This window comes from Hypomesus transpacificus, chromosome 6, assembly GCF_021917145.1.
Source record: "Hypomesus transpacificus isolate Combined female chromosome 6, fHypTra1, whole genome shotgun sequence".
Classification (NCBI taxonomy): domain Eukaryota; kingdom Metazoa; phylum Chordata; class Actinopteri; order Osmeriformes; family Osmeridae; genus Hypomesus; species Hypomesus transpacificus.
In genome coordinates, this window is record NC_061065.1 from 5,240,569 (window position 1) to 5,262,190 (window position 21,622).

A 21,622-nucleotide genomic window follows, 5' to 3' on the forward strand; every position below is an offset into this window, starting at 1 on the left:
CCTACTTAGTTACTATATAGGCTAGTATATAGATACAGAATACAATTTTAAGACAAATACGGCTACTTTATAGACATTCTTAGGGAAACATTTTACACTATATGCTACTGGATCCGCAGCAATGTTATGCAAAATTGCGGAAAGATTTGAATTGCCCACCTGCCAGCTTCTGTGAGGAGTTTGTCTCTTCTCTCCGACAGCCGATAGACACCGGAATCTTTCCCGTCATCTGCGTAGCTATGGAGACCCACTGAGCACCACTGATAATTCAGAGGTGTACTGCGCGCGAAACTATACTTTGATGGAATATTGATGCTACGTTGTTTGTGCCTTTGTGCACATTTTGATCATCGAGCTACGTTCAGGTTTTGTTATATTACACTTGGTCTTGTATAGGGTGATCAGATTTGAGTTTGTGAAAAATAAGATTTTGTAGGCCTACTAGGACTATTATATGAATATCTAGGCGACATACTGCAGGTGTTTGGACACAATATTGTGCTGTACAAACTAGACCACAGGTCGCAGGTTTAAACACATCTTATGTCGACCTATCCCAACCATTTTGGATGATCTTTTGACAACTCAACATTTTAATCTTCTCGTTGACACCTAGCGTTATCCAGCTTGCAGTCAATGTCAACTTCACTGTTCGTCTGAAAAAACTCAGCAGAGCTACAACCAGAATACACCGCATCACGTCCACATACTGCAGACAACTAAAAGCTAAATGCAGTTGCAAAGCAGGCGTACAACCAAAACCTGCTACGGGCTGGCGAACGCTGCCTCTTTCTGGTCATAATGAAGAAACGCAGGGAGCGCTAGCGGGGGACGCATATAGGGGAGACCGGGGTTGGTTGGCTACAGGGGTTGGTTGGCACACAGCATTTTTGGGTCGTTTTGAAGGTCACAGAAACAAAATTGTAACATCAAAATGTCTGTTTTCTCGACCTGCACTCATCTACTATGTTAAAACATCTGAAAATCACAAACTGTTTTGGTGAGGGTAACATTTCACTTTTATAGTATCAAAAGTAAAAAAGTGGTCTGTGGACTGAATTTATTATAAAACTGTGTCAGCTAAAGATATTTAAAACATGTTACATGTAGTTAATAGACATAGGAATCAGCTACATTTTCATTTAAAATTTGAAAGTTTGTGATGAGTGATGGTAGATAGCCAACATAATTTAATCACAAAATTGGGTTAAATTTGAGCGGGGTTGGTTGGCACAGTGATTTTGAAGATATAGGAATTTAATCAAAAAGTGCTAAAACATGTATTATAAGTTTGATGGGGGAGAGGGGCTACTAAGAGGGCTACTGTTAGGCTACTGTTGGGGTTATTATCCCTTTTAAATGTTGTCTAATAAGAATGTTGTTGTCAACATTCCGTTCTTCAGTCTTTTTGCCTGATTCTGAGGATTAGGCATAGGTTTAGGTTTAATACATACATTCCTTCTAATAAATTGCATAAAACATGTTATAGAATGATTAATTGGTTACACTCTTTTATTAAATGTTCAAATTGTTTCTATTGCTTGCTTCATTTTGTGTAACTATAGCATTTTAACATTGTGCCAACCAACCCCATATTGTGTGCCAACCAACCCCGTGATGGGGCTGGTTGGCACAAATGCACAACATGATTTAAATCTCAAATCACCACATTTAAAACAAATATTTGTGTACTTGTAAACATATTTAATTATGGCTTAGACCATAACGTTTCATTTGCTGCTGGTTAGAATATTATATCATAAAAGATGCCAGAGAAATATGGCAGTCAGTGAAAAGTGTGCCAACCAACCCCGGTCTCCCCTACACATGCCTCAGACAAATTGATCATTGTTTTCTAATGTGCAGTTCTGAGCAGAGATGAAATTACATTGTTGTTATTTTACAATGACAATTGTATGACAATTTGTTTTCTACGATGCAAACAAGCTAGTGTTACATTTGTCTGGGTTTGCCGGTCTGTCAGGCCCAGTTAGATGGAAGGACGGACGGAGAAGGAGATGGACAAGTCTTACCAAAATAGTGGTGCTCTCTGTGTGAAACTGTGCTGCTCTGACAGTGAAAGTTGAACGGTTCCCAAACACCATATTAAATCTACTGACATTAAAACAGAATTTGATTTGTCTCTGGAGGAGGGGATCTCACTGAATGCTCCTCCCAAGGTTTTCCTTGTCTTCCTTGAGGTTTAGGTTGTTATAGGTGCTGATATGTGGGTATATGTGAAGCTCTCTGTGACAACACTTGTAAAAAGGACTATACCAATTCAATTCGATTTGATGACTTGATTAAATCTCTAAAAATCTTTCTCCATGTTCCATAGCATATCCCTCATGCTAATTATTTCACAAAATGGCCAAAACATGTACGTGGGTCTGCAGTTTATTAAATGAAGCAGACTTTATAGATGTGAATAAATGTCAAGTGGGGAGGTCTGGCTGTGAAAGTCAGCAGCCATCTAGATCTCCCAGCAGCTCCTGGATGATTCCCTCCAGCCGGCTGAAGAGCACAGCTGATAGGACGTCAGCTTGGCTGAAGGTGGACTCGTCCAGATCCAGGATGCTGTCTAGCAACTTCATTAGCTGGACCTGAGATCAGTGAGACACAACACAACGTTATTCCACACATAGATCCAGAACATAAAAGTAAGCAAAACCAGCTTGACCATGAAACAGGAAATACATTTGTGTACCTGAAGGACTTCCTGGAACATTTTGGCACATGGCTGCCATCCAGTTGGAGGGGTTACAATTGGCTCCAGCACCTGGAAAAGGTGATCAAGGAATCCCTGTTCCTGCTTCTTGGGGTCAGAAGTTTGTCATTAACAAAGTTACAATGAATTATTCGATATCTTAAAACTCTAAAGTCTTCAAAGCTTTTCTCTTTTCTCAGTACAACTTACGTTTTGTGGAGGCAAGGCAGCATTGTTTTTTATCACTCCCAGAATGATGAAATCATACACAATATCCAGGAAGTTGGTGTGATGGATCTGCAGAAACCAAACACAGGCAAAACTGACATGGGCTGCTCAAAGCAATGCCCAACAATATCTGAGCAGAATGTACCTTGACATTTACTTGAACATGATAAATCAATATGTAAAATGCACAATTATTTCAATTTGTTATCATTACTCACGTTGACAGAGGCCAGCTCCCTCTCTATCCCAGCCCTGTGGGCGGGATCTTCAATGTAGCTCACCAGGCGGTTGAACGATGTGCAGAGGGAACTAATATCCTATATCAGAGAGAAGAATATAATCATTACGTTCATCAATGGACCATCAAAGTCTCTGTTGTTCTAAGATGCCTGGTCCTTACCGCCTGGTTGAGCTGGACCAGCCCTGAAAGAATCATCTTTCCTGCAACTAGCAGGAAGTTTTTTGTGCTGTCCTGGGTCAGGAGTGACTGTAACACAAGGTCATCTCAAGTTGAAAATCTAGATTTCTGGATATTGACATGTTCCTGCATTCTGATATACTTGAGATCGATAAACTCACATGAAATGCCTCACGAAGGGCCACAATTTTATTGCTCAAGTCTTGGACCTGTTTCTCCTGAAGATAGGTCCTGTAACCACCACAACAAACATCTCAGTTCATGTTGTGCTTTCAAAATGGCTTGAATCTATTATGAACATATTGTGCAATAAAGTGTGAATGTATTTGGACTAACATGAGGCGGGAAACTTCTCTGTTCCCAGGGGGCGGAGCCTGATGTGACTCCTCCCCCTCAGCGTGTTCATATCCAGAGTCTTCCTTCGGAACCCTCTCCTCCTCCTCAGGCTCCTGCTGCACAATCGTGGACAAGATAAATACTCCTCTCCCATCTTCAAACTTCCAGAAGGTCAAATCCCCTCAACCATATCAACATACAGTAGGATGTCTCAAAACGTTATCAAGATAAAGGACTTAGGATTCTACAGTCAGATGGGGAAGAAGCTGATTGTACCTGGGGCTGGAAGGAATGCTCTGGGGGGGAAGGAGGGCCGTGGGTGTGGCTGTTGGCACGCCCAGCATGACTGTGGCTGTGGTGATGTTTGGGGCCGGGGGCATGGCCTGGTCTGGAGGTGTTCCTGGGGCCACTGCTGGCTCCCTGGGGGTACTGGTGGCCGTGGGCATGGTTGTGTCTTTGTCCAGAGCCGCTGGCATGGCCTGGTCCAGAGGCATGCTGGGAGTCGTGGCTGTTACCAGGGCCGTGGGTGTGTCCGGGAAGATGAGAGTAGAAGCTCTGAGTGTTGGTCCGGCTGGTAGGAAACACTTGGCCCCAGGGATCCACATAAACCCCTGAATGTTCCCATGTCACTCTCTGCTCCTGTTTTGAATACAAGAACACTCATTTAAAAACACACTTGCTCAGCGATCTAACAGAAAGAGTTGTTAAAGTTTATCAGCATCTCACCAGAAAGCCATCAAACTGGGTGAAGTGGGTGTTCTGCTTGCTGCTGGAAGACATGTATTTCTCTACAGCAGCTCCCACCAGCTAGAGTCAAGAAGAAAATAACACTTTAATAATGATTATGTTGTCATAATTATACAATAAAATGTATTTATAGTATTCATACATGAAAAAAATATAATAAATGAAGGAATAACTTACCTTAACTCCTGTGATGTACTTGGTGACAGATTTGTAAACTGGAGCACCCTTCACCAGTGAAAAAGTTGAACATGAAGTTGTACTTTCTTGAAAATAAATGTTCTATGGTTTGCTATGACAGAGTATAACGTTAATAGCAAGCAAACACATTACCTGGTGATCCACTCTGGTCCTCTCAACCAGATCACTCCACCACAGTTGAGTGGTTGGGCCTCGGGTCATCCATATATGATGAGTCTTCACCAAGAATTGCTACACAGTCCAAACACAGCTGAGTCAGGTCACATGTCTGCATGCATTTACTTTAAGGATGTTCTTCAATGAGTCTATCAACCTCTCCTTCTTAATAAACTGTTGACAACATTCATCCCTATTATACTGTCATTTTAGTAGCCATAGTGTTGAGATCCCATTCACACTGACCTCAAAGTGGGTCCTGAAAGAGAACTGAAATGTAAACTGGTTACAGTCGTCTCCCAGAACCAGTGGACCAGACTCTGGAAGGCCCTGCAGACATTGATCACTCAAGTTAACAAGTCACTCTTTTATAATCAGTATCAGACATGATTTAGCTGAAAAGGCTATGATCAGATGAGTGTACTCTCAAAATCTACTTTCTGTACTCTATTCTCTATCAGACAGCTTTTGAGTGGTTGTATTGACATATAGAAAAGATAATAGTGACCTGGAACAGGACCACAGGCCCACAGTACAAGGGGCTCCATGGCAACAGCCGCTGATCATCCTCACTGGCTTCCTGGATACACAAAAACATCAGGGATTGGGAGAAAATGGATACATCATTCAGAAAAGCCACTTACTGAGAGTTAAAAGTGCAATCCTCTGCTTCTGTAAATGTGTCAATTGTGTTGAAACATGCATAGAGTTGCTTACGGAGAACAGAACCACTGGTCCACAGTGTAAAGGACTGTATCTCCATGGAAGCAGCTGTCCGCTTGTCTCACTGACCCCCTATATTAGTAAACAAAAAGGAAATGGATACAACATTTCATTCAGAAAAGGCCAAATGCTGCGAGTTCGATCCTTGATTTCTATAAATGTGTTAATTGAACTGAAACATATAAATAGTGTTGCTTACAGAGAACAGAACCACTGGTCCACAGTGTAAAGGACTGTATCTCCATGGGAGCAGCTGTCCGCTTGTCTCACTGACCCTCTATAACACAGAAAACACAGATTATGTTCAAGTCAAGCCTTCAGAGAAAAATCTTCATCTGTTATCAGATGATCTGATGAAGGGACTGGATTCTCACCCTGTAGATGGTGACAGGGCCACAGTACAGTGGGCTGTACATAAAAAGCATGAGCTTGCCATTCTCCTCGTTAATAGCCTGCCAGGACACATAAAACATGGAAAGTTATGATCTGCCATTCAAGTTTCTAAATTTATTTTTTAAAGTAGAGAATTGTATGAAAGCAAAAATGTCACGTTACTTGAGGGGTTTCAGCTGTTGAGACGTCCTGATAATCAGAAGTAATGGGAAGTTCATCTTGAGGGGAATTAAAGAACAAACACAGTGTTAGTAATGAAGTAAACCAATATATAGGCTTAAAGTCATAGTTGAATTGTAGTTTTAATTGAGACTATAAACATCTTGGAAAGTCACTTGAACACTTTAGGTGTACAATTGACACAGACATAAACTGTCTAATAACCTATACCTTCAAGAAAATAAATACTTTCCTGTTGTGGATTTGTTAGGGTTATAAATTGAATGTTTCCCAAGTCATATGAGCTGTATTTCATTAGTTTACTAGAAGAAAAAACTATTTTTTAACACATTTATGTTCATACCTTCCTCAGGTGTGGGTCTGCAGTACCACTGATAGATATAAACAGCCCCAACTGCTGTTAAGGCCACTCCGGCACTCCACACTAAAGGATGTGTACGGTTGCACCCAAACTTGGGTAGCATCTTGCTGAGAATCATTTTCAAGTCCTGATCAATTCACCGTCTCCAAAAACATGTTCATCAAATGTTCAAACGCATCTGACTGATTAGTAACTTGTATGTGTCTTGTGTCAGAATTCCATTCCAGTCCATTCCGATTTCTATGGTTACGCTTATGACATCATAGTGGGCCTAGTAGATCAAAGCAACTCTGGTGTGGGTTAATATTACAAAGATGCAGTCTATCCATACTAGTCCCCCCTTTCACAGAGATTGTCCATGTTGTTGTTTAGACCCACCGTTATGAAACACAGATGCCCTGGAACACATACAACCAGGGTAGACTGGGAGCAGCACAGTCAGTCTCAGTACAGTACAGCCTGAACAAGGTGGCGTGTGGTTGTACGCCATTGCGGCTGTTGTAGGAACCTGAGATAGGAATCAGCACTTCATCTACCAACCCAATAGCCCTGGATTTCATTAAACATTGCTTGTATCTAAGTCTATTTGTTCTTACATCATGGTTATGTTCAGGTGAACTACAGAGAAGCGTCTCTTTCTATGAATTTAGAAATGAATGATTCATCTTACAGGAGGAACACGAAACCTCACAGGAGACTCAATCCTGAATCAACTTGGATGATAAAGATGACATATTTACTAGCAATCTTAGGGTCATGGGATGTTATTAGATCATAGATAGTTCTATTGTGGCCTACAGACCACAATATTTTCTTTTTGTCTAATAGTAATAGTGGATACGTCAACATGGCATACAGGGTATAAGGGTAAAAACACTGCCAGGCTAAGCTCTACATTCCTACATCTTATAAAATAACTGACCTTTGATTATATGGCCTCTTATAAAATTGCAACCAAATCAAGAATGGGGATGATTAAATGTGATTTGGCTACATAAACTGAGAATTGTCCTCCACCTGTTGTCAATTGTGACTGCACCAAGTAGAACAACAGTTTTTACTTTGCTTTTTAACCCTCCTATTGTGTTGCAGGGAGTACAGTTCTTTTTGTTGGTTCTGGTGGTATTTACACAATTGAATGGTTGCCCCAGTATTTGTAAAAATAAAGTCCTGAACGTAGCTTCAAAAAATGTATGTGTATGCTTAATGTGGTCATTCCATGAAAAGAGGAACTTTTTGTTTTTATATTGAAAATAAAGGAAATGTTAAACTGAAAGAACAAGTGGTGTATTCTGAAATATGTTATATGTGTTAATGTATGTTGTAAGAAATGCTCAATTCAAATTGAGTTCTTGTATTGTCATTTCTGACCACCTGGGAACTGGTGGTTCAGTTTCACTCTCATTCTGATGAGTATTCTGTGGCACAGTGACTTTGCTACCTAAGATGTCTATGTGTATATAGATGTGATCAAATTTGTTGTTACCCTACTTTGAAATAATGCTTCATTCCTCCTGAAATGGATGACAATCAAAGCTATTGCATCATCAATTCCTGCATGACTTTGGTATGTCATAAAGCAAAGAAGCTGTGAAAAGAGATATGTAATTGCTCAGTCTAACTATGGCTTGGACACATTTTTTGATACCCCTTGGACAAGATAATAGATAATCATATAGATAAAACTGTGATTTTACTTCCTTTTGTACGTCCATTTGTATAACACAAGACTGTGTCTCCAACATGTAATCTGTCATTCGGCCTATTTGAATGGATGAAAGAAGTCACTGCGCCATTTGATATCATTGAGTGCACCACACTGAACACGGACCATGAACCATGAATTGGAAGTCGCTTTGGATAAAAGCGTCTGCTAAACGAATAAATGTAAATGTAAATGAATGAGGTAATGTTTAATGATGAGTTCAAATCAACAAGCGACTACCTTTAAATGTAAGTTATCTGTAAGAAACCGAAAATATGAATGTTAAAATTATATATGTTTTAGTGAAATAAATAGACCACATATGCTAGCCTACCAGGGTTGGTGGCACCTGAAGTCCCGAGGGCAGTGTGCCAATCCTCTATAAATTCTTTATAAAATAATTATTCAAGAAAAAGCTTTTCTTTTGGGCCAACATTCAAATAAAATGAGTGCAAGTTTTTGATATTTTGGGATAGAAGAGTGGATATTTGTGAGACTTGAGTAGTAGCATTTTGGGAATTCAATTCATACCGCACCAATTGTTTTGAATAAGTTGGTTCTGGACCAGATAAAATGTACCTGCTTATTTGTTGCAAGTCGTTTTGTGTGAAAAGTCCTACAGCAGTGGTGCCAGCCGTTTTGCATAGACTACAAGCATGCAAGGAAAGTCCTAATTCGATATAGGCCAAGCATGTAATCGTTTCTTGTATATGGTGCGTTAGAAAAGTGGGACAGTCGTTCTGGGCAAAATCTAATGGAGCTGCTTAATGTCATCGATTGTTAGTGCATTTGATGCAAATCACATTCCTTGGACAGGCATACTCAACACTGTTGCCAGCAGTGTCAAATGGTAATGTTATTTCAAATACTACAAGCATGCAAGGAAACGGGAGTACTTGGTCTTTTCATAGAGATAATGAAGTGGCTCTTAAAAGAGCCTTTGGGGGTGTTGCAGTCAAATTACATTTAGGCACGCTCTCCGCGAATGCGGCGGGCCAGTTGGATGTCCTTGGGCATGATGGTAACCCTCTTGGCGTGGATGGCGCACAAGTTGGTGTCCTCGAAGAGACCGACCAGGTAGGCTTCGCTAGCCTCCTGCAGAGCCATCACTGCGGAACTCTGGAACCGCAAGTCAGTCTTGAAGTCCTGGGCGATTTCTCTGACCAGACGCTGGAAGGGGAGCTTGCGGATCAGCAGCTCAGTCGACTTCTGGTAGCGACGGATCTCTCTCAGAGCCACGGTGCCGGGCCTGTAACGATGGGGCTTCTTCACGCCACCGGTGGCTGGCGCACTCTTACGGGCTGCCTTGGTGGCGAGCTGCTTCCTCGGGGCTTTGCCACCGGTAGATTTACGAGCGGTCTGCTTGGTTCTGGCCATGGTGCTTGTTCCCTTCTCTTCGATACGACACTGAATACGGTAAAGGGGAAGTGAACAAGTTTATATCTCCAGCCACGTCGTGCATTGATTGGACAGCCTCATTGTCAGGCAGGAGCCTCCCTCTCCCCCGCCATTGGATGTAGTCAGGCCCGCCAAAAATTCAAACGAGACTCCGCCCCACTCCTAAGATTGGTTTGCAATTATTATTTTAAATTTAAGAATCCGTCTCAAACAACTTCAATTTTCCCTTTCAAAAGGCCAAATTTAATCACAATTTCCAGAATAACGCTATTCTATTACGCGGGGACAGCGTATTTATTTGCGTGCAGATATATACCTTTTGTTCTTCTTTTTCTTTTTCTTTCTTCTTCCACAAAAGGTTTCCTCCAATGAAGATAAAAAATAGATTCTCTCATTTGTAAATGAGCATCTTTATTCCTGTGCGCAATAGACGATTAACCTCTCAGCCTTTTGGTGCTTGTTTGAAAAGCGTTATATCGAGAGTAGATAGACAAATATGGCCGCGCGTATTAAGATGGTTTTCAGAAAGCCATTGGGCGACGCTCTTTAGTAGACCCAAGTAGGCTACACCTGGTAAGGACACATTTTACTTTTCATGAGGGACGTAACACTCATAAGGGATATTCAAGGTGACACATTAGTAACTTGTTAACTGTCTGGCTCATGAAAAACCTCAAGAACATATTGGCTTTGCAAGAGTGATGTGGATGGCTCTTTGAACGAGCCTTAGGGGATTTTACAAAGTCTCCGTGCCCGTCTAAATTTCAAACTTTATTTGAAATGCAGTATGTTTATTATTGTTCAGTCACGTGGGGCATGGAGTTTTGGTGTAGCCCACTACATCTATGAATAGTCCACTAGTGAAATAATATGATACCTCTATGCAATAGGTTAATATGGTGAAAGCGCTTTTCTTGAGTTAAATGGTTGGCTCTTAAAAGAGCCTTTGGAAGGTTGAGTAATCACATGAAATCACACAGGAACGTTACTTGGCCTTGACGGCCTTCTCGGTCTTCTTGGGAAGAAGTACTGCCTGGATGTTAGGCAGAACTCCACCCTGTGCGATGGTGACACCGCCGAGGAGTTTGTTCAATTCTTCGTCGTTGCGGACAGCCAGCTGCAGGTGACGAGGGATGATGCGAGTTTTCTTATTGTCGCGGGCAGCGTTGCCAGCCAACTCAAGAATCTCAGCAGTCAGGTACTCGAGTACAGCGGCCAAGTACACGGGTGCGCCAGCTCCCACACGCTGAGCGTAGTTTCCTTTACGGAGAAGTCTGTGGACACGTCCCACGGGAAACTGAAGCCCGGCGCGGGAAGACCTGGTCTTTGCCTTGGCCCTGGCTTTTCCTCCGGTTTTTCCTCTTCCGCTCATTTTGTTGGGTTTTTTAGATTACAGTGAATGGCATCGGTCATAGCCCAGATATTATACTTCACGGTAACTGGCAGTCATTGGTCACAAGGCCGGTTCAGTCTCAATCCAATCAGAGGTAGCGGCAAAACTGAAGGCGGAGTCTTTTCCTTAATCTCAAACGGCGAGGGGGGTATTTGGTCCCCATCCTTCTCTTTGTTCCTTTCCGTCGCTCCTCATTTTGGGCACCATTCGCTAAAATGGTTGACATCAAATTTCTTCAGAACCAGCATTTTTGTTAGATGTTACAGATGCGCATGGGCGTCGGCAGCATTTTGAGAGTGGGGGACACACATTTTGCCTGGGGTCTAGGGGTTTCTCCCCATGAATTTTTCTAAAGATGTAGATGCAATTTCCCGCATTCTGGTGCATTTACCACAACTATTTACCATAGTTGTTATACATATATTGAGGGGCTGGACATAAAAATATTTTGAAAACGAAACTTTCCAATAAACAATGGGACATCTTCAACTACCTGTCATCTTTCAGCACTCACCTCAGCAACAGAGCTGTCTCCACTGCCCCTGCATGCTGCCCCTGCCTCTGACTCACTCTCAATCTCAACCATCTAGGCTATATCAGGAGACATGGAGATGCATTGAGCATTCTTTCATATTGATAATTGAAATAAGCTTAATGTAGATTGTTCATATGAAGATTTCTGAGGCGTCATGTTATCAGCATATCAAATTCACAATTGGTATAGGTTTAGTAGTAGTTTAGTATGTAGGCTACATAAAAAAATAGCATCTCCCTAAAGCATGACTGGACAGTTCAGAAATAGTGTGTGTTCAAACCTGTAGGCTAGTCTTTTCCACAGATCACATCCTTAGGATGTAAGCTTTCAGAAAAAACATGGTTTAGGTGGTTGAATCAGTTTCCCTAAATAGCAAAGCCCCAAAAAGTATCAGCCATATACTCCATTTACCAATACCAAATGTATAATGCATAGGCAGCATACTAATATGGAGAGAAGGACGTGTCTCTTGTCTCATTAGATAACATCCTGAGGGTATGGTTTTAATGGTTTGACAGTTTTGACTTCATGTTACAGACTAACATGTAGCAAGGAAATTCTGCATATTTCCAAAATCACAAGTTGAGCAACCCTGTTTAATTTGGAAGACAATTCTAGCAACTAGCATGTTAGCTAAGGTTAACTCCAGATTATCTCACGGTTGTTATCGCAATAAAAAAAACACCAGCAATTTATTTTGTCATCATCATCACTGGGGGACAGCTTGAGATGTTGGCTCAGGACCGAGATGCTTGGAGAACTCTTGTTTGCGGCCTAAGCCCCAGAAGGGGTAGTAGGCGATGATGAATTTATTTTTTAGCTACTAAAAAAAAAACATCCTTGTCATCTCTTTCTGCCTGAAACAGACGCCTAGGTCTGAACACGGCCAAAAACATTACATATTTTAGACCCAGATTAAGAAATCAACAAATGCTGTTCCACTTGTAATGGCTAAATAATAACTACTCACTAACCGAACGGTCGAGGTTAGTAAGTTGTTTATTGTATAGCATTTTTAGCTCTTTTCATTATGTAAATGAAAATAAATGGTAGGCTAATTGTAGCTAGCTCTCAAATCTTCTCACAGTGTGTTCAGGTGTTGCCTAGCACACCCAATTACTTTTGATGGAAAGCGGACAACGCGGTTCTGCTAAAATGGCTTTAATTCCAACACAAATTGTTGGCAACGACAGTACGAGCGCTCCACACCCCTGCACTAATATTTTGATCGCAAATGTGTTTTGTTTTTTTTAAGTGAGGGGGACGTGACCTAGCCTGGCTCTGCCCTCCTACGTACTTCCGCTCAATTTGGATTTTGCTTCTGTACTAGGTCTGGGAGCTAGGCTCTGATGTCGGTTTCCAGAAACACATTTTTTGTAGGTCCAATCAGCGAACAGAGGGAGTGGCTGAGAACGATGACGTTAATGTCGTGCACTTGTTTGAGTAGTTCAGTAATGGCGGCGGAGAAAGATGCGAGCAAACTATTCTACGGTTGTGGCAACGCTGCCGAATATAGGTTAAAGCCGGAGCAAGAACATTCCTTGCTGAGTTTTGTTGGTGGCCATGATGTTGTGGCCCTCCTCCCCACGGGGTTCGGGAAACGTTTGATTTTCCAGCTATGGCAGCTAGCTCCGTTACAGTAGTGGTGAAGGAGTTGGCTAAGTCGAACGCTTGCGATTAGTTAAGGCAAATCTGAGTGGCTCTGGGCGGATCCAATAGTTTTAAACTTCAACAGAGGACCCGCCTTCAAGGAAGTTAACGTTTGTCAATCGAGAGATCCCAGACCCTCTGTACAAATGAAATGTAAGAGGGTCTGGTTAGGACCAAGCTAGACGTGACCCCCCCAAGGTACATTATGGCGACGCCCATGCATGCAGATACATTTTGATCTTCATTCATTTGCTGATTAATATATAATATAATATATATAATATAAAGTCTATGTTTGCTCTCTGAGCTGAGCTGCCCTGTGGAGCGGAGCACTACGCAATGGAACTCAGAAACTTTGTTTATTTTAAGTCGCTACCATGAAAAGCGGTCTATGAGCGGGGGAAGATTTCCCCCACAATGTAACAAATACTTGTGGCCTGTTTGACCGGAGGGATGCCCATGTCAACGACAGAGTATGATAATCCCATTTACTCAAAGCAATAGTTATGCTTCAGCCAAACACCTAGTATTTGTGGAGGGAAATTAACAAATGCAAATGCGCTTTAACGGAAAGAGCTGGTGGCTCTTAAAAGAGCCTTTTGTTTTTGCATGTGTAACTGAGCAATGCAACTGCCACGTAGAAGTCGTATTCAAGAAATTACTTCTTCTTGGGTGTAGCCTTCTTGGCCTTGGGCTTGGCCGCCTTTGGCTTGGCTGCCTTGACTGTCTTCTTCGGGCTCTTGGCTGCTACCTTCTTGGGCGTCACAGGCTTCTTGGCCTTTTTGGGGCTCTTGGTAGTCTTCTTTGCTGCCACGGGCTTCTTTACCTTCTTGGGAGACTTCTTGGCAGGTGCCGTTTTTTTCGCCACAGCCTTCTTGGGCTTCTTGGCCGCAGCGGGCTTCTTAGCGACAACCTTCTTGGGCTTCGGAGTGACGGCCTTCTTGACAGGCTTCTTTGCCTTGGTCTCGGCGGCCTTGTTGATCTTAAAAGACCCTGAGGCGCCGGTTCCCTTGGTCTGGACCAAGGTCCCCTTCGTAACCAGACTCCTGACGGCGATCTTGACGCGGGAGTTGTTCTTCTCTACATCGTAGCCCCCCGCTGAAAGAGCCTTCTTGAGCGCTGCCAGGGACACGCCGCTGCGTTCCTTGGAGGCGGACACAGCCGTAACAATCAGCTCACTGACGCTGGGTCCCGCTTTCTTGGGCTTAGCTGCTGCCTTCTTCTTGGGTGCCTTGGCCGGAGCGGGAGCTGCAGGGGCGACTTCTGCCATGTCTGTCGTTTGAACCGATTGCTCGAGTAAACTCCACTGATTTCTGTGCTCGGGAGTAGTGTTCGGCTCCGGGCTGGGGGCTGGCCTTAAAGGCGGTATGAGAACTGTGTAGACTCAATTAGTCAGCTCGACCGCAGTCTGCAATCGACAAGCTGTGCCACTTGTGTTTTCTCCTCGTGTATAACGGTGTACAAATCGAAGCTGGAATAGACAAACTGTCCAAAAGCATCGGTGGCTAGAAAGTAAACTTCTTAATGCTCATAATAAACTTGTTCTAGTAGTGGAAGCCTCCTGTTTTTAGTTGCAACTGTCCCAACACGCCAGCGTTGAACTCCGAGAATGGGCTTTGCCCACGGGTTTACCGATGGCATTTTCCCTCTAAAGTGTTTAAAAGTGTATTCTATTCCGACCAGTACACGTTGCACAGTGGGCCAAGATGTCAGGCAATATACTTTGCAGTTTTGGGCTAGCCAATTCGGGTGCCAAAGGTTTTTAATGTGCGTCTTCTGAGTCGCGTAAAACACAGGTCTCAAGTCCCGAGCCATCGGTGGATTCTGTCTCCCTTCCCCAAATGATTTGACCTATATTTTCACTCTCCGAGAAAGGCTAAATCACCAAATACAGCCCTTTTACCCAATTAATTTCTTTGAAACCATTACTTATGGTGTGTACTCACAGCCACCAATAGCGACGCATGTAACGCAGGATATAATCCATAGCCTACAGCATTATGTTTATCAGTTGTGGTGTCATTCTCAAGGCAGGCGCCAACTGCAGCGACCTGGACCCGAGACACAAACATCGCCCTGTGGTCTTAGCATTTCACCTCATGAAATGGCAAGGAGTAGAGATTGTGTAGAAATGTGAATACGTGATGTCAAGTTAAGACTACGGTTATCTGTCACGGACATAGCACGACACAGTGTCAAAAGACCATGCCTAATCTTTGAAGTTCACGATGACCGTTCAAACCAAAAACATTCTGAATGCAGAGACGAGTTTCAATACTTACTTTCTGAATGAAGAAAACACCATATTTCACTGCTTTTTAATAATTAGACGGAGAATTAAATACACGAATGTGCGTGACAATATGTGTGAAATGGAACCCTGAACAAATCAAGGTAGCCTACTCCTACTCGAAATATGTATGTGGAACGTAAGTTATTTTTTTAAGATCAAAATTCACATTTGGTCATTTGCAATTGAAACAAGAACATGGATCATGACGATTTGAGTATTTCAACGTGCAAAATTGTCTGTTTCAGTGCATAAATCAAATACAAACTGAAATGTCTTTGTAATGTGTAACCCCAAGTGCCAGTTAAAAACGGGTAGGCCTAGTTCGTTACACTCACTCTCAAGTGTCTTAAAACGATATCCATACGCACCTTCAAAGCCCCCAAGAGCCTTTATGACTTTTAAAGAATACAAAGATCAGTTGTCTGCTGAAGCCGATGTAGGTTAAGCACTGCCTCGACATAAAAAAAGTGTGTATTTTGTAACGGGTTTATTATGCATATCTCTAGAAACTACATGTGTCCACATTATGTAAATCACTATGTAGATTAAATACATAATAATAATAACAACAACAAAAATAATAATACAAATAAAGGCTGCATTTTCCACCGTTTTTATTTACAACGTGGCAACCCCCCCCCCCCCCCCCCCCCCCCCACACACACACACACACACACACACAATAATATGTTGTAACATGGTGCAGATTCCCCGCAAGCCTCTGTCTCCAATATAGTTGATTATATGAATACCTATATATATATTATAGGCCTATAATATGTATTATTACATGTTTGTATTACTACAATTACTTTATAATATACGTTTTAAATATCACTCCCCACGTTTAAATGTGACAATAAACCTTTTTGGTAAATTCGCCCAAAGAGGGCAACATCTTTCCTTATCCTGTCTGTCTGTCTCTGTGTCTGTAACGTCTCAGCCTCCTGCATCATCTTCCAACATCTTCTTCTATCCCAGGCTCAAACTCATCCTCATCTCTCTCATCATCTAGTAGCAAGTAGGTTGTATTTATGACCAGGGTTAGGGTTATTTATGTTATATGTTTCTGTTATCTCTAAGATTTTAAGATTTCCACAGTGATGCCATGAATGCCATAAAAAATGTCTCAAGAATGCAACGTTTGTTTCCATGAGTATGGTCAACACTATAATTTTATAATAATGCACTACCACTACATTTAATCTAATTTGATTTGCGTGAGGTTTAATTATTGTTCTTGTTTATGAGTTTTCATAGGTGTTTTTTTCTTCATCCTATTAGATTCACACCTGTGCTACCTACACTTCCTGACTGTCAAGATGACCCTACAGCCCAAGTTGGACTACTGCAACTCGCTGCTCGCCGGTCTCCCATCATGCGCAACCCGCCCTCTTCAGAGAATTCAGAACGCAGCGGCCCGTCTGGTCTACAATCTACCCAGACGCTCCCACGTTACACCGCTCCTCATCTCCCTCCAATGGCTACCCATAACGGCCCGCATCAGATTCAAGACCCTGGTACTGACCTTCCGAGCAGTGAACGGGACTGCGCCCGACTACTTCAAGTCTCTCCTGCAGCCTTACACCCCCACCCGCCACCTACGGTCTTCTTCAGACAACCGCCTGGTGGTCCCACCTCTCAAGACCGCCCGGTCCCAGCACAAGCTCTTCTCCCGCCTGGCACCCCAGTGGTGGAATCAACTCCCCACCTCCATCAGAGACACGGACTGTCTCTCCACCTTCAAGAGAAGGCTCAAGACACACTTGTTCCGGGAGTACAATGGTAGCCTACTTAGGAAGGGTTTGCTGAACCCAACACTAGTTTCCTCAAGGTTCACAATGACTCTTGCTTAGACTGTTGCTCTTGTTGGTTAGTGGTAGCTGATTTAAACTGTTGTATTCTTTTTTAGTTAATCCTATTTTTATTGCTTTCCTACAGGTACACCTGCACTTAGAGATTAATGTTGTGTAATTTTAACTTGTTTAACTACATGCTCTTGTGGTTTCTTCCCTTTAGCACTATTTTTTGGTTGTTCACAATATGTACTTGTTTTTGACTACCCGCAATGCTGTGGGGCTATCTTGTTGTTATTATCAGTGACCTATGCACTTTGTGAAGCTCTCTCTTGGAAGTCGCTTTGGATAAAAGCGTCTGCTAAATGAATACATGTAAATGTAAATGTATTGTCACTCTAGGGCAGGGGTCGGCAAGTAACTTGGGCCACGGGCCAGTATTTTTCCTCGCCACTAGACGGCGGGCCAGAGTCTGGGTTACTGCCTATTTAGACGCTGCGATAGGTGCCCTTGCGATACGTGCACTCGCAACAACTAGGCCTACATGGAGAATGGGTATGTCTACTACAAATAGCTAACGATAATAAACCATGTGCATGAGCCCATTGGTGGTCTGTTAACGAACTGTATCAACATGGTCGTCACTGTCATCCCAACGTGGTGGGTCGTCATCGTTGGTGCACATAAATACTGTCATCAAGTGAGAATAGGATTACTAGGACCTAGTCAAGGTTTTAATGTGAGGTGAAATCGGAACTTCACATTAATGCGAGCAAAAATTTAATTTTTTACCTGGCTTTTTCAGTTCCTCCTGGGATCTTATCCCTTCCATTTTATTTTTTTCGCTTCAGCTTAATCTAGCTAACTCCCTCCACAACAATAAATTATGGTTTGTGTTTGAGAAACATGCGCGACAACTGAACTGCACTTTTTAATGCACGGTCTGATCATGCGCTTAATTAGATTAAAACATAATGTAGCCTATTAGCTTACTTTTCAGTCACACAGTAACTTAACAAACTTAAGGCATATCCTGTTATTCGGTGTGTGAAAAAAACAAAGAGAAAGCAGGCGATCTTCTGGCCCAATTTATAAGCGGGCAAAGCGGCCCACCGTGAATTCTCCCTATTCTCCCGATGGCCATTCCGGGCCTGAAACTATAAATTAATAAGCAATGTCGTGGGGGGTGCTATCGGGGTGCTTTGGTCTTTCTTGGGGGTGCTGAAGCACCTGCTAGCCCCTTCCTAGCGCTGCCATAGAGAGCGCTGCCCATGATTACTAACCATAACTGTGCTTTCACCTCAGGCGATCTGTCAGCCGTGAGGTGTAGCGATCATATGGTAGCGATGACATGGCGAAAAAATACTTCAGAAAAGTCAATAAGTGTATTCGACTTCATGCAGCGACGGCAGCGCCGACAGCCGGCTGCCTTGAAGCTGAGAATGCCATTGGTTACTTCAAGTCAACCGGGCTGCAGGCGACGCCGGCGCTGCATGAAGTCGACAACATCTAATGACACCATACCCAGTTTCCGGTTTCAAAATAAAAGTCGACGGGGAAAAAAACGTTATAAAAAATATATCATTGGAAATATTTTGACGGGCCAAATAAAATCGCTGGCGGGCCACAATTGGCCCGCGGGCCGCCTGTTGCCGACCCCTGCTCTAGGGCGATGTTCAGTTGTTCTATCCTCCAAGTTTGGCTGTCTTTTCACGCAAAAATGATCCCGTGGTCCACTACCGTGGACATATACAAAATAAAAGAACATTTTCAAAAGTCTAAATTGTAAGATGTTTAAAGACTAAATAAACAGGAAATTACACCCCCCAAAAATAAATGTAATGGAAAACCCCACTTTTACTGGGCTCCCAGGGGGTTATGACCGATCGCTGTATGACTATTGCGATCCCTTTCATTACCTTTGGAAAATGGCTTTGAGAATGTTGGCTACACAAATAGTGTCAGCATACAGAAGGCCATGTTGGGAGATAGTCCCTTTCATTGCAAATCCTCAGAGACTATAAAAATGGCGCTTGCAGTGTTCCTTCACGTCCGTACCGTCGAGAGATAAAGCCGGTGTGTCTGTGTTCAATTCATTACAACCACCAAACCACCGCATTTGACGTCATGTCAGGAAGAGGCAAAGGAGGTAAAGGACTCGGCAAGGGAGGCGCTAAGCGTCACCGTAAAGTGTTGAGAGATAACATCCAGGGCATAACCAAGCCCGCAATCCGTCGCCTTGCTCGTCGTGGCGGCGTGAAACGTATCTCAGGCTTGATCTACGAAGAGACTCGTGGTGTTTTGAAGGTATTCCTTGAGAATGTTATCCGTGATGCTGTTACGTACACCGAGCATGCTAAGAGAAAGACCGTGACTGCCATGGACGTCGTCTACGCTCTCAAGCGCCAGGGACGTACTCTGTATGGTTTCGGCGGTTAATCTACAATTTTGACCTGTTTCGACACTTGACCCAAAGGTTCTTTTAAGAGCCACCCACACCCTCTGTAAAGACTCTTCCATATTCAATTCAGGGTTGAATACGATACATTTTTTTCCCTCGGTTTTAATCAATACATGTCGTCTGTGGTTAATGGTGGGTCAGGTTGAAATTACGTTATAAATCAGGAATGAGTTATCAAGATGTGAGCTAGTAGAGTTCCCGAGCAATGTAACATTGACTAGGCCACCGAGCACAGTGTGTACAGCGCTAGGATTGTGGTCGGACACGTTTAGTGAGGCTTGATTTCGTTTGTAAGGATGGCATTTGCGACATTGAGCAGCAGTTAAACGAGGCTCCTATTCCGAGTGAAGTGGCAAATGATAGTAATTGGAACAATGCAGTTTTTACAGTAGAATTTAGTGTAGCTAGTAAATGTGTATAATTTAACTACACGTTCGACATATAAATACCCTATCTGACCTTTGAAAGGAAACACACGTTGGTTGAAACCGATCCGTAACAAAACATGAGACAGTGGCAAACTTTTGATGGTTAACAAAATGGATACTTTTGGGTGGCAAGCGCATGTCGTCCGCAAGGATGCACGCATGCGCTGGAGGGATGCCAACAAAATCCACCGGGAAAAGAGAAGTAGAGGAGGCAAATAATCAGGCGCACGCGCGTTTCACTGCGTCAACGCCTCGTAGTACCGGGAGGTGTGCGTCAATTTTTGCATCCCACCCCCCATATATACGGGGAAGCGACAGCATTGCAACTCATTCGTTCCTGAACAGAAACGAGACGTCAACATGCCTGAGCCAGCGAAGTCAGCGCCCAAGAAGGGCTCCAAGAAAGCCGTCTCCAAGACTGCTGCGAAGGGAGGTAAGAAGCGCAGGAAGTCAAGGAAAGAGAGCTATGCCATCTACGTGTACAAAGTACTGAAACAGGTCCACCCCGATACCGGTATATCGTCCAAGGCCATGGGAATCATGAATTCCTTTGTTAACGACATTTTCGAGCGTATCGCCGGAGAGTCTTCCCGCTTGGCCCACTACAACAAGCGTTCAACTATCACCTCCAGGGAGATCCAGACCGCCGTCCGCCTGCTGCTTCCCGGTGAGCTGGCTAAGCACGCCGTGTCCGAAGGTACCAAGGCTGTGACGAAGTACACCAGCTCTAAGTAAACGGGTGCTATATGACACCACTGTACCCCAAAGGCTCTTTTAAGAGCCACCCACACAACTTTAAAATGCCAATTTCCATTTGCGCCTTTCAAGGGTATGACAGACCAGAAGCAACTTGCTATGGTATCTGCGAACAGATATTAGTTTCCTAGCTCTTGGTCAGTACAAATGCATTGCCAAATCTTTTCACCATTACATTTACATTTATTCATTTAGCAAATCAAATCAAATCAAATTTATTTGTATAGCCCTTTTTACACGCAAGCATGTCACAGAGGGCTTCACATGCGCCCATAGAACTGCCCCTCAACCAACCTAAACCCTCAAGGAAGACAAGGAAAAACTCCCACCGGGAGAAAAAATGGAAGAAACCTTGGGAGGAGCAATTCAGAGAGGGATCCCCTCCTCCAGAGACGGTTGGTAAGAGAGAGGAGCAGAACACAAGCTAACTCCACTCCAAGGCTCTGGCAGAGATCCATTTTAAAGGTTACCAGGCAGTGGTCTGATAATATAGGATTGTGGGTATGAACAATGACATCACTAATCTTGATTCCCCGCGTGAGAACTAAATCCAATGTATGCGAGTGAAGATGGGTAGGTTTAGAAACCACCTGAGTGAGACCCGTGGAATCCATAAGAGCAGTAAAGGCCTTACTTAGAGGATCTTTTGGGTCATCGACATGAATGTTAAAATCACCCATAATTAAGATATTGTCAGTGTATGTCACAAGATCAGCACTAAAATCAGCAAATTCCTCAAGGAAGAGGGAGTATGGGCCAG

The 21,622-nt window shown here is 43.1% G+C and overlaps 6 protein-coding genes across 6 annotated transcripts; 2 read left to right on the forward strand and 4 right to left on the reverse strand.

The window, feature by feature from the left end:
- Positions 1–2,462: 2,462 nt before the first annotated feature.
- Positions 2,463–5,986, reverse strand: LOC124469022. The gene is made up of 15 exons (XM_047022104.1): positions 5,888–5,986; positions 5,788–5,790; positions 5,299–5,370; positions 5,037–5,120; positions 4,767–4,865; positions 4,614–4,661; positions 4,416–4,496; positions 3,966–4,328; positions 3,690–3,805; positions 3,515–3,584; positions 3,336–3,422; positions 3,154–3,252; positions 2,918–3,004; positions 2,708–2,815; positions 2,463–2,603 (listed from the first exon to the last, which is right to left on the reverse strand). The coding sequence occupies exons 1-15, from the start codon at positions 5,984–5,986 to the stop codon at positions 2,463–2,465; spliced, it is 1,557 nt and encodes a 518-aa protein (XP_046878060.1).
- Positions 5,987–9,100: 3,114 nt separating this feature from the next.
- LOC124468616 (histone H3) lies at positions 9,101–9,694 on the reverse strand. The gene has a single exon (XM_047021450.1). The coding sequence runs from the start codon at positions 9,527–9,529 to the stop codon at positions 9,119–9,121; it is 411 nt and encodes a 136-aa protein (XP_046877406.1). The 5' UTR covers positions 9,530–9,694; the 3' UTR covers positions 9,101–9,118.
- Positions 9,695–10,349: 655 nt separating this feature from the next.
- Positions 10,350–10,959, reverse strand: LOC124468618 (histone H2A). The gene has a single exon (XM_047021453.1). The coding sequence runs from the start codon at positions 10,920–10,922 to the stop codon at positions 10,536–10,538; it is 387 nt and encodes a 128-aa protein (XP_046877409.1). The 5' UTR covers positions 10,923–10,959; the 3' UTR covers positions 10,350–10,535.
- A 2,553-nt stretch (positions 10,960–13,512) lies between these two features.
- LOC124468612 (histone H1-like) lies at positions 13,513–14,446 on the reverse strand. The gene has a single exon (XM_047021446.1). The coding sequence runs from the start codon at positions 14,396–14,398 to the stop codon at positions 13,787–13,789; it is 612 nt and encodes a 203-aa protein (XP_046877402.1). The 5' UTR covers positions 14,399–14,446; the 3' UTR covers positions 13,513–13,786.
- Positions 14,447–18,843: 4,397 nt separating this feature from the next.
- Positions 18,844–19,766, forward strand: LOC124468623 (histone H4). The gene has a single exon (XM_047021458.1). It carries the CDS (start codon positions 19,345–19,347, stop codon positions 19,654–19,656), a length of 312 nt encoding a protein of 103 aa, XP_046877414.1. The 5' UTR covers positions 18,844–19,344; the 3' UTR covers positions 19,657–19,766.
- A 144-nt stretch (positions 19,767–19,910) lies between these two features.
- On the forward strand, positions 19,911–21,024 carry LOC124468620 (histone H2B). The gene has a single exon (XM_047021455.1). It carries the CDS (start codon positions 20,467–20,469, stop codon positions 20,839–20,841), a length of 375 nt encoding a protein of 124 aa, XP_046877411.1. The 5' UTR covers positions 19,911–20,466; the 3' UTR covers positions 20,842–21,024.
- The last annotated feature ends 598 nt before the right edge of the window (positions 21,025–21,622 follow it).

Bases quoted from the DNA above. Each gene is read 5' to 3' on its own strand.
- LOC124468616 (XM_047021450.1), bottom strand. From the start codon at position 9,529: ATGGCCAGAACCAAGCAGACCGCTCGTAAATCTACCGGTGGCAAAGCC.
- LOC124468623 (XM_047021458.1), top strand. From the start codon at position 19,345: ATGTCAGGAAGAGGCAAAGGAGGTAAAGGACTCGGCAAGGGAGGCGCT.
- LOC124468620 (XM_047021455.1), top strand. From the start codon at position 20,467: ATGCCTGAGCCAGCGAAGTCAGCGCCCAAGAAGGGCTCCAAGAAAGCC.
- LOC124468618 (XM_047021453.1), bottom strand. From the start codon at position 10,922: ATGAGCGGAAGAGGAAAAACCGGAGGAAAAGCCAGGGCCAAGGCAAAG.
- LOC124469022 (XM_047022104.1), bottom strand. From the start codon at position 5,986: ATGTTTTATGTGTCCTGGCAGGCTATTAACGAGGAGAATGGCAAGCTC. The intron at 3,806-3,965 runs GTACAATCAGCT...ACGATTGTGCAG, and splicing joins AGCATTCCTTCCAGCCCCAG to CAGGAGCCTGAGGAGGAGGA. The intron at 3,005-3,153 runs GTGAGTAATGAT...TGGTTTCTGCAG, and splicing joins GGGAGCTGGCCTCTGTCAAC to ATCCATCACACCAACTTCCT.
- LOC124468612 (XM_047021446.1), bottom strand. From the start codon at position 14,398: ATGGCAGAAGTCGCCCCTGCAGCTCCCGCTCCGGCCAAGGCACCCAAG.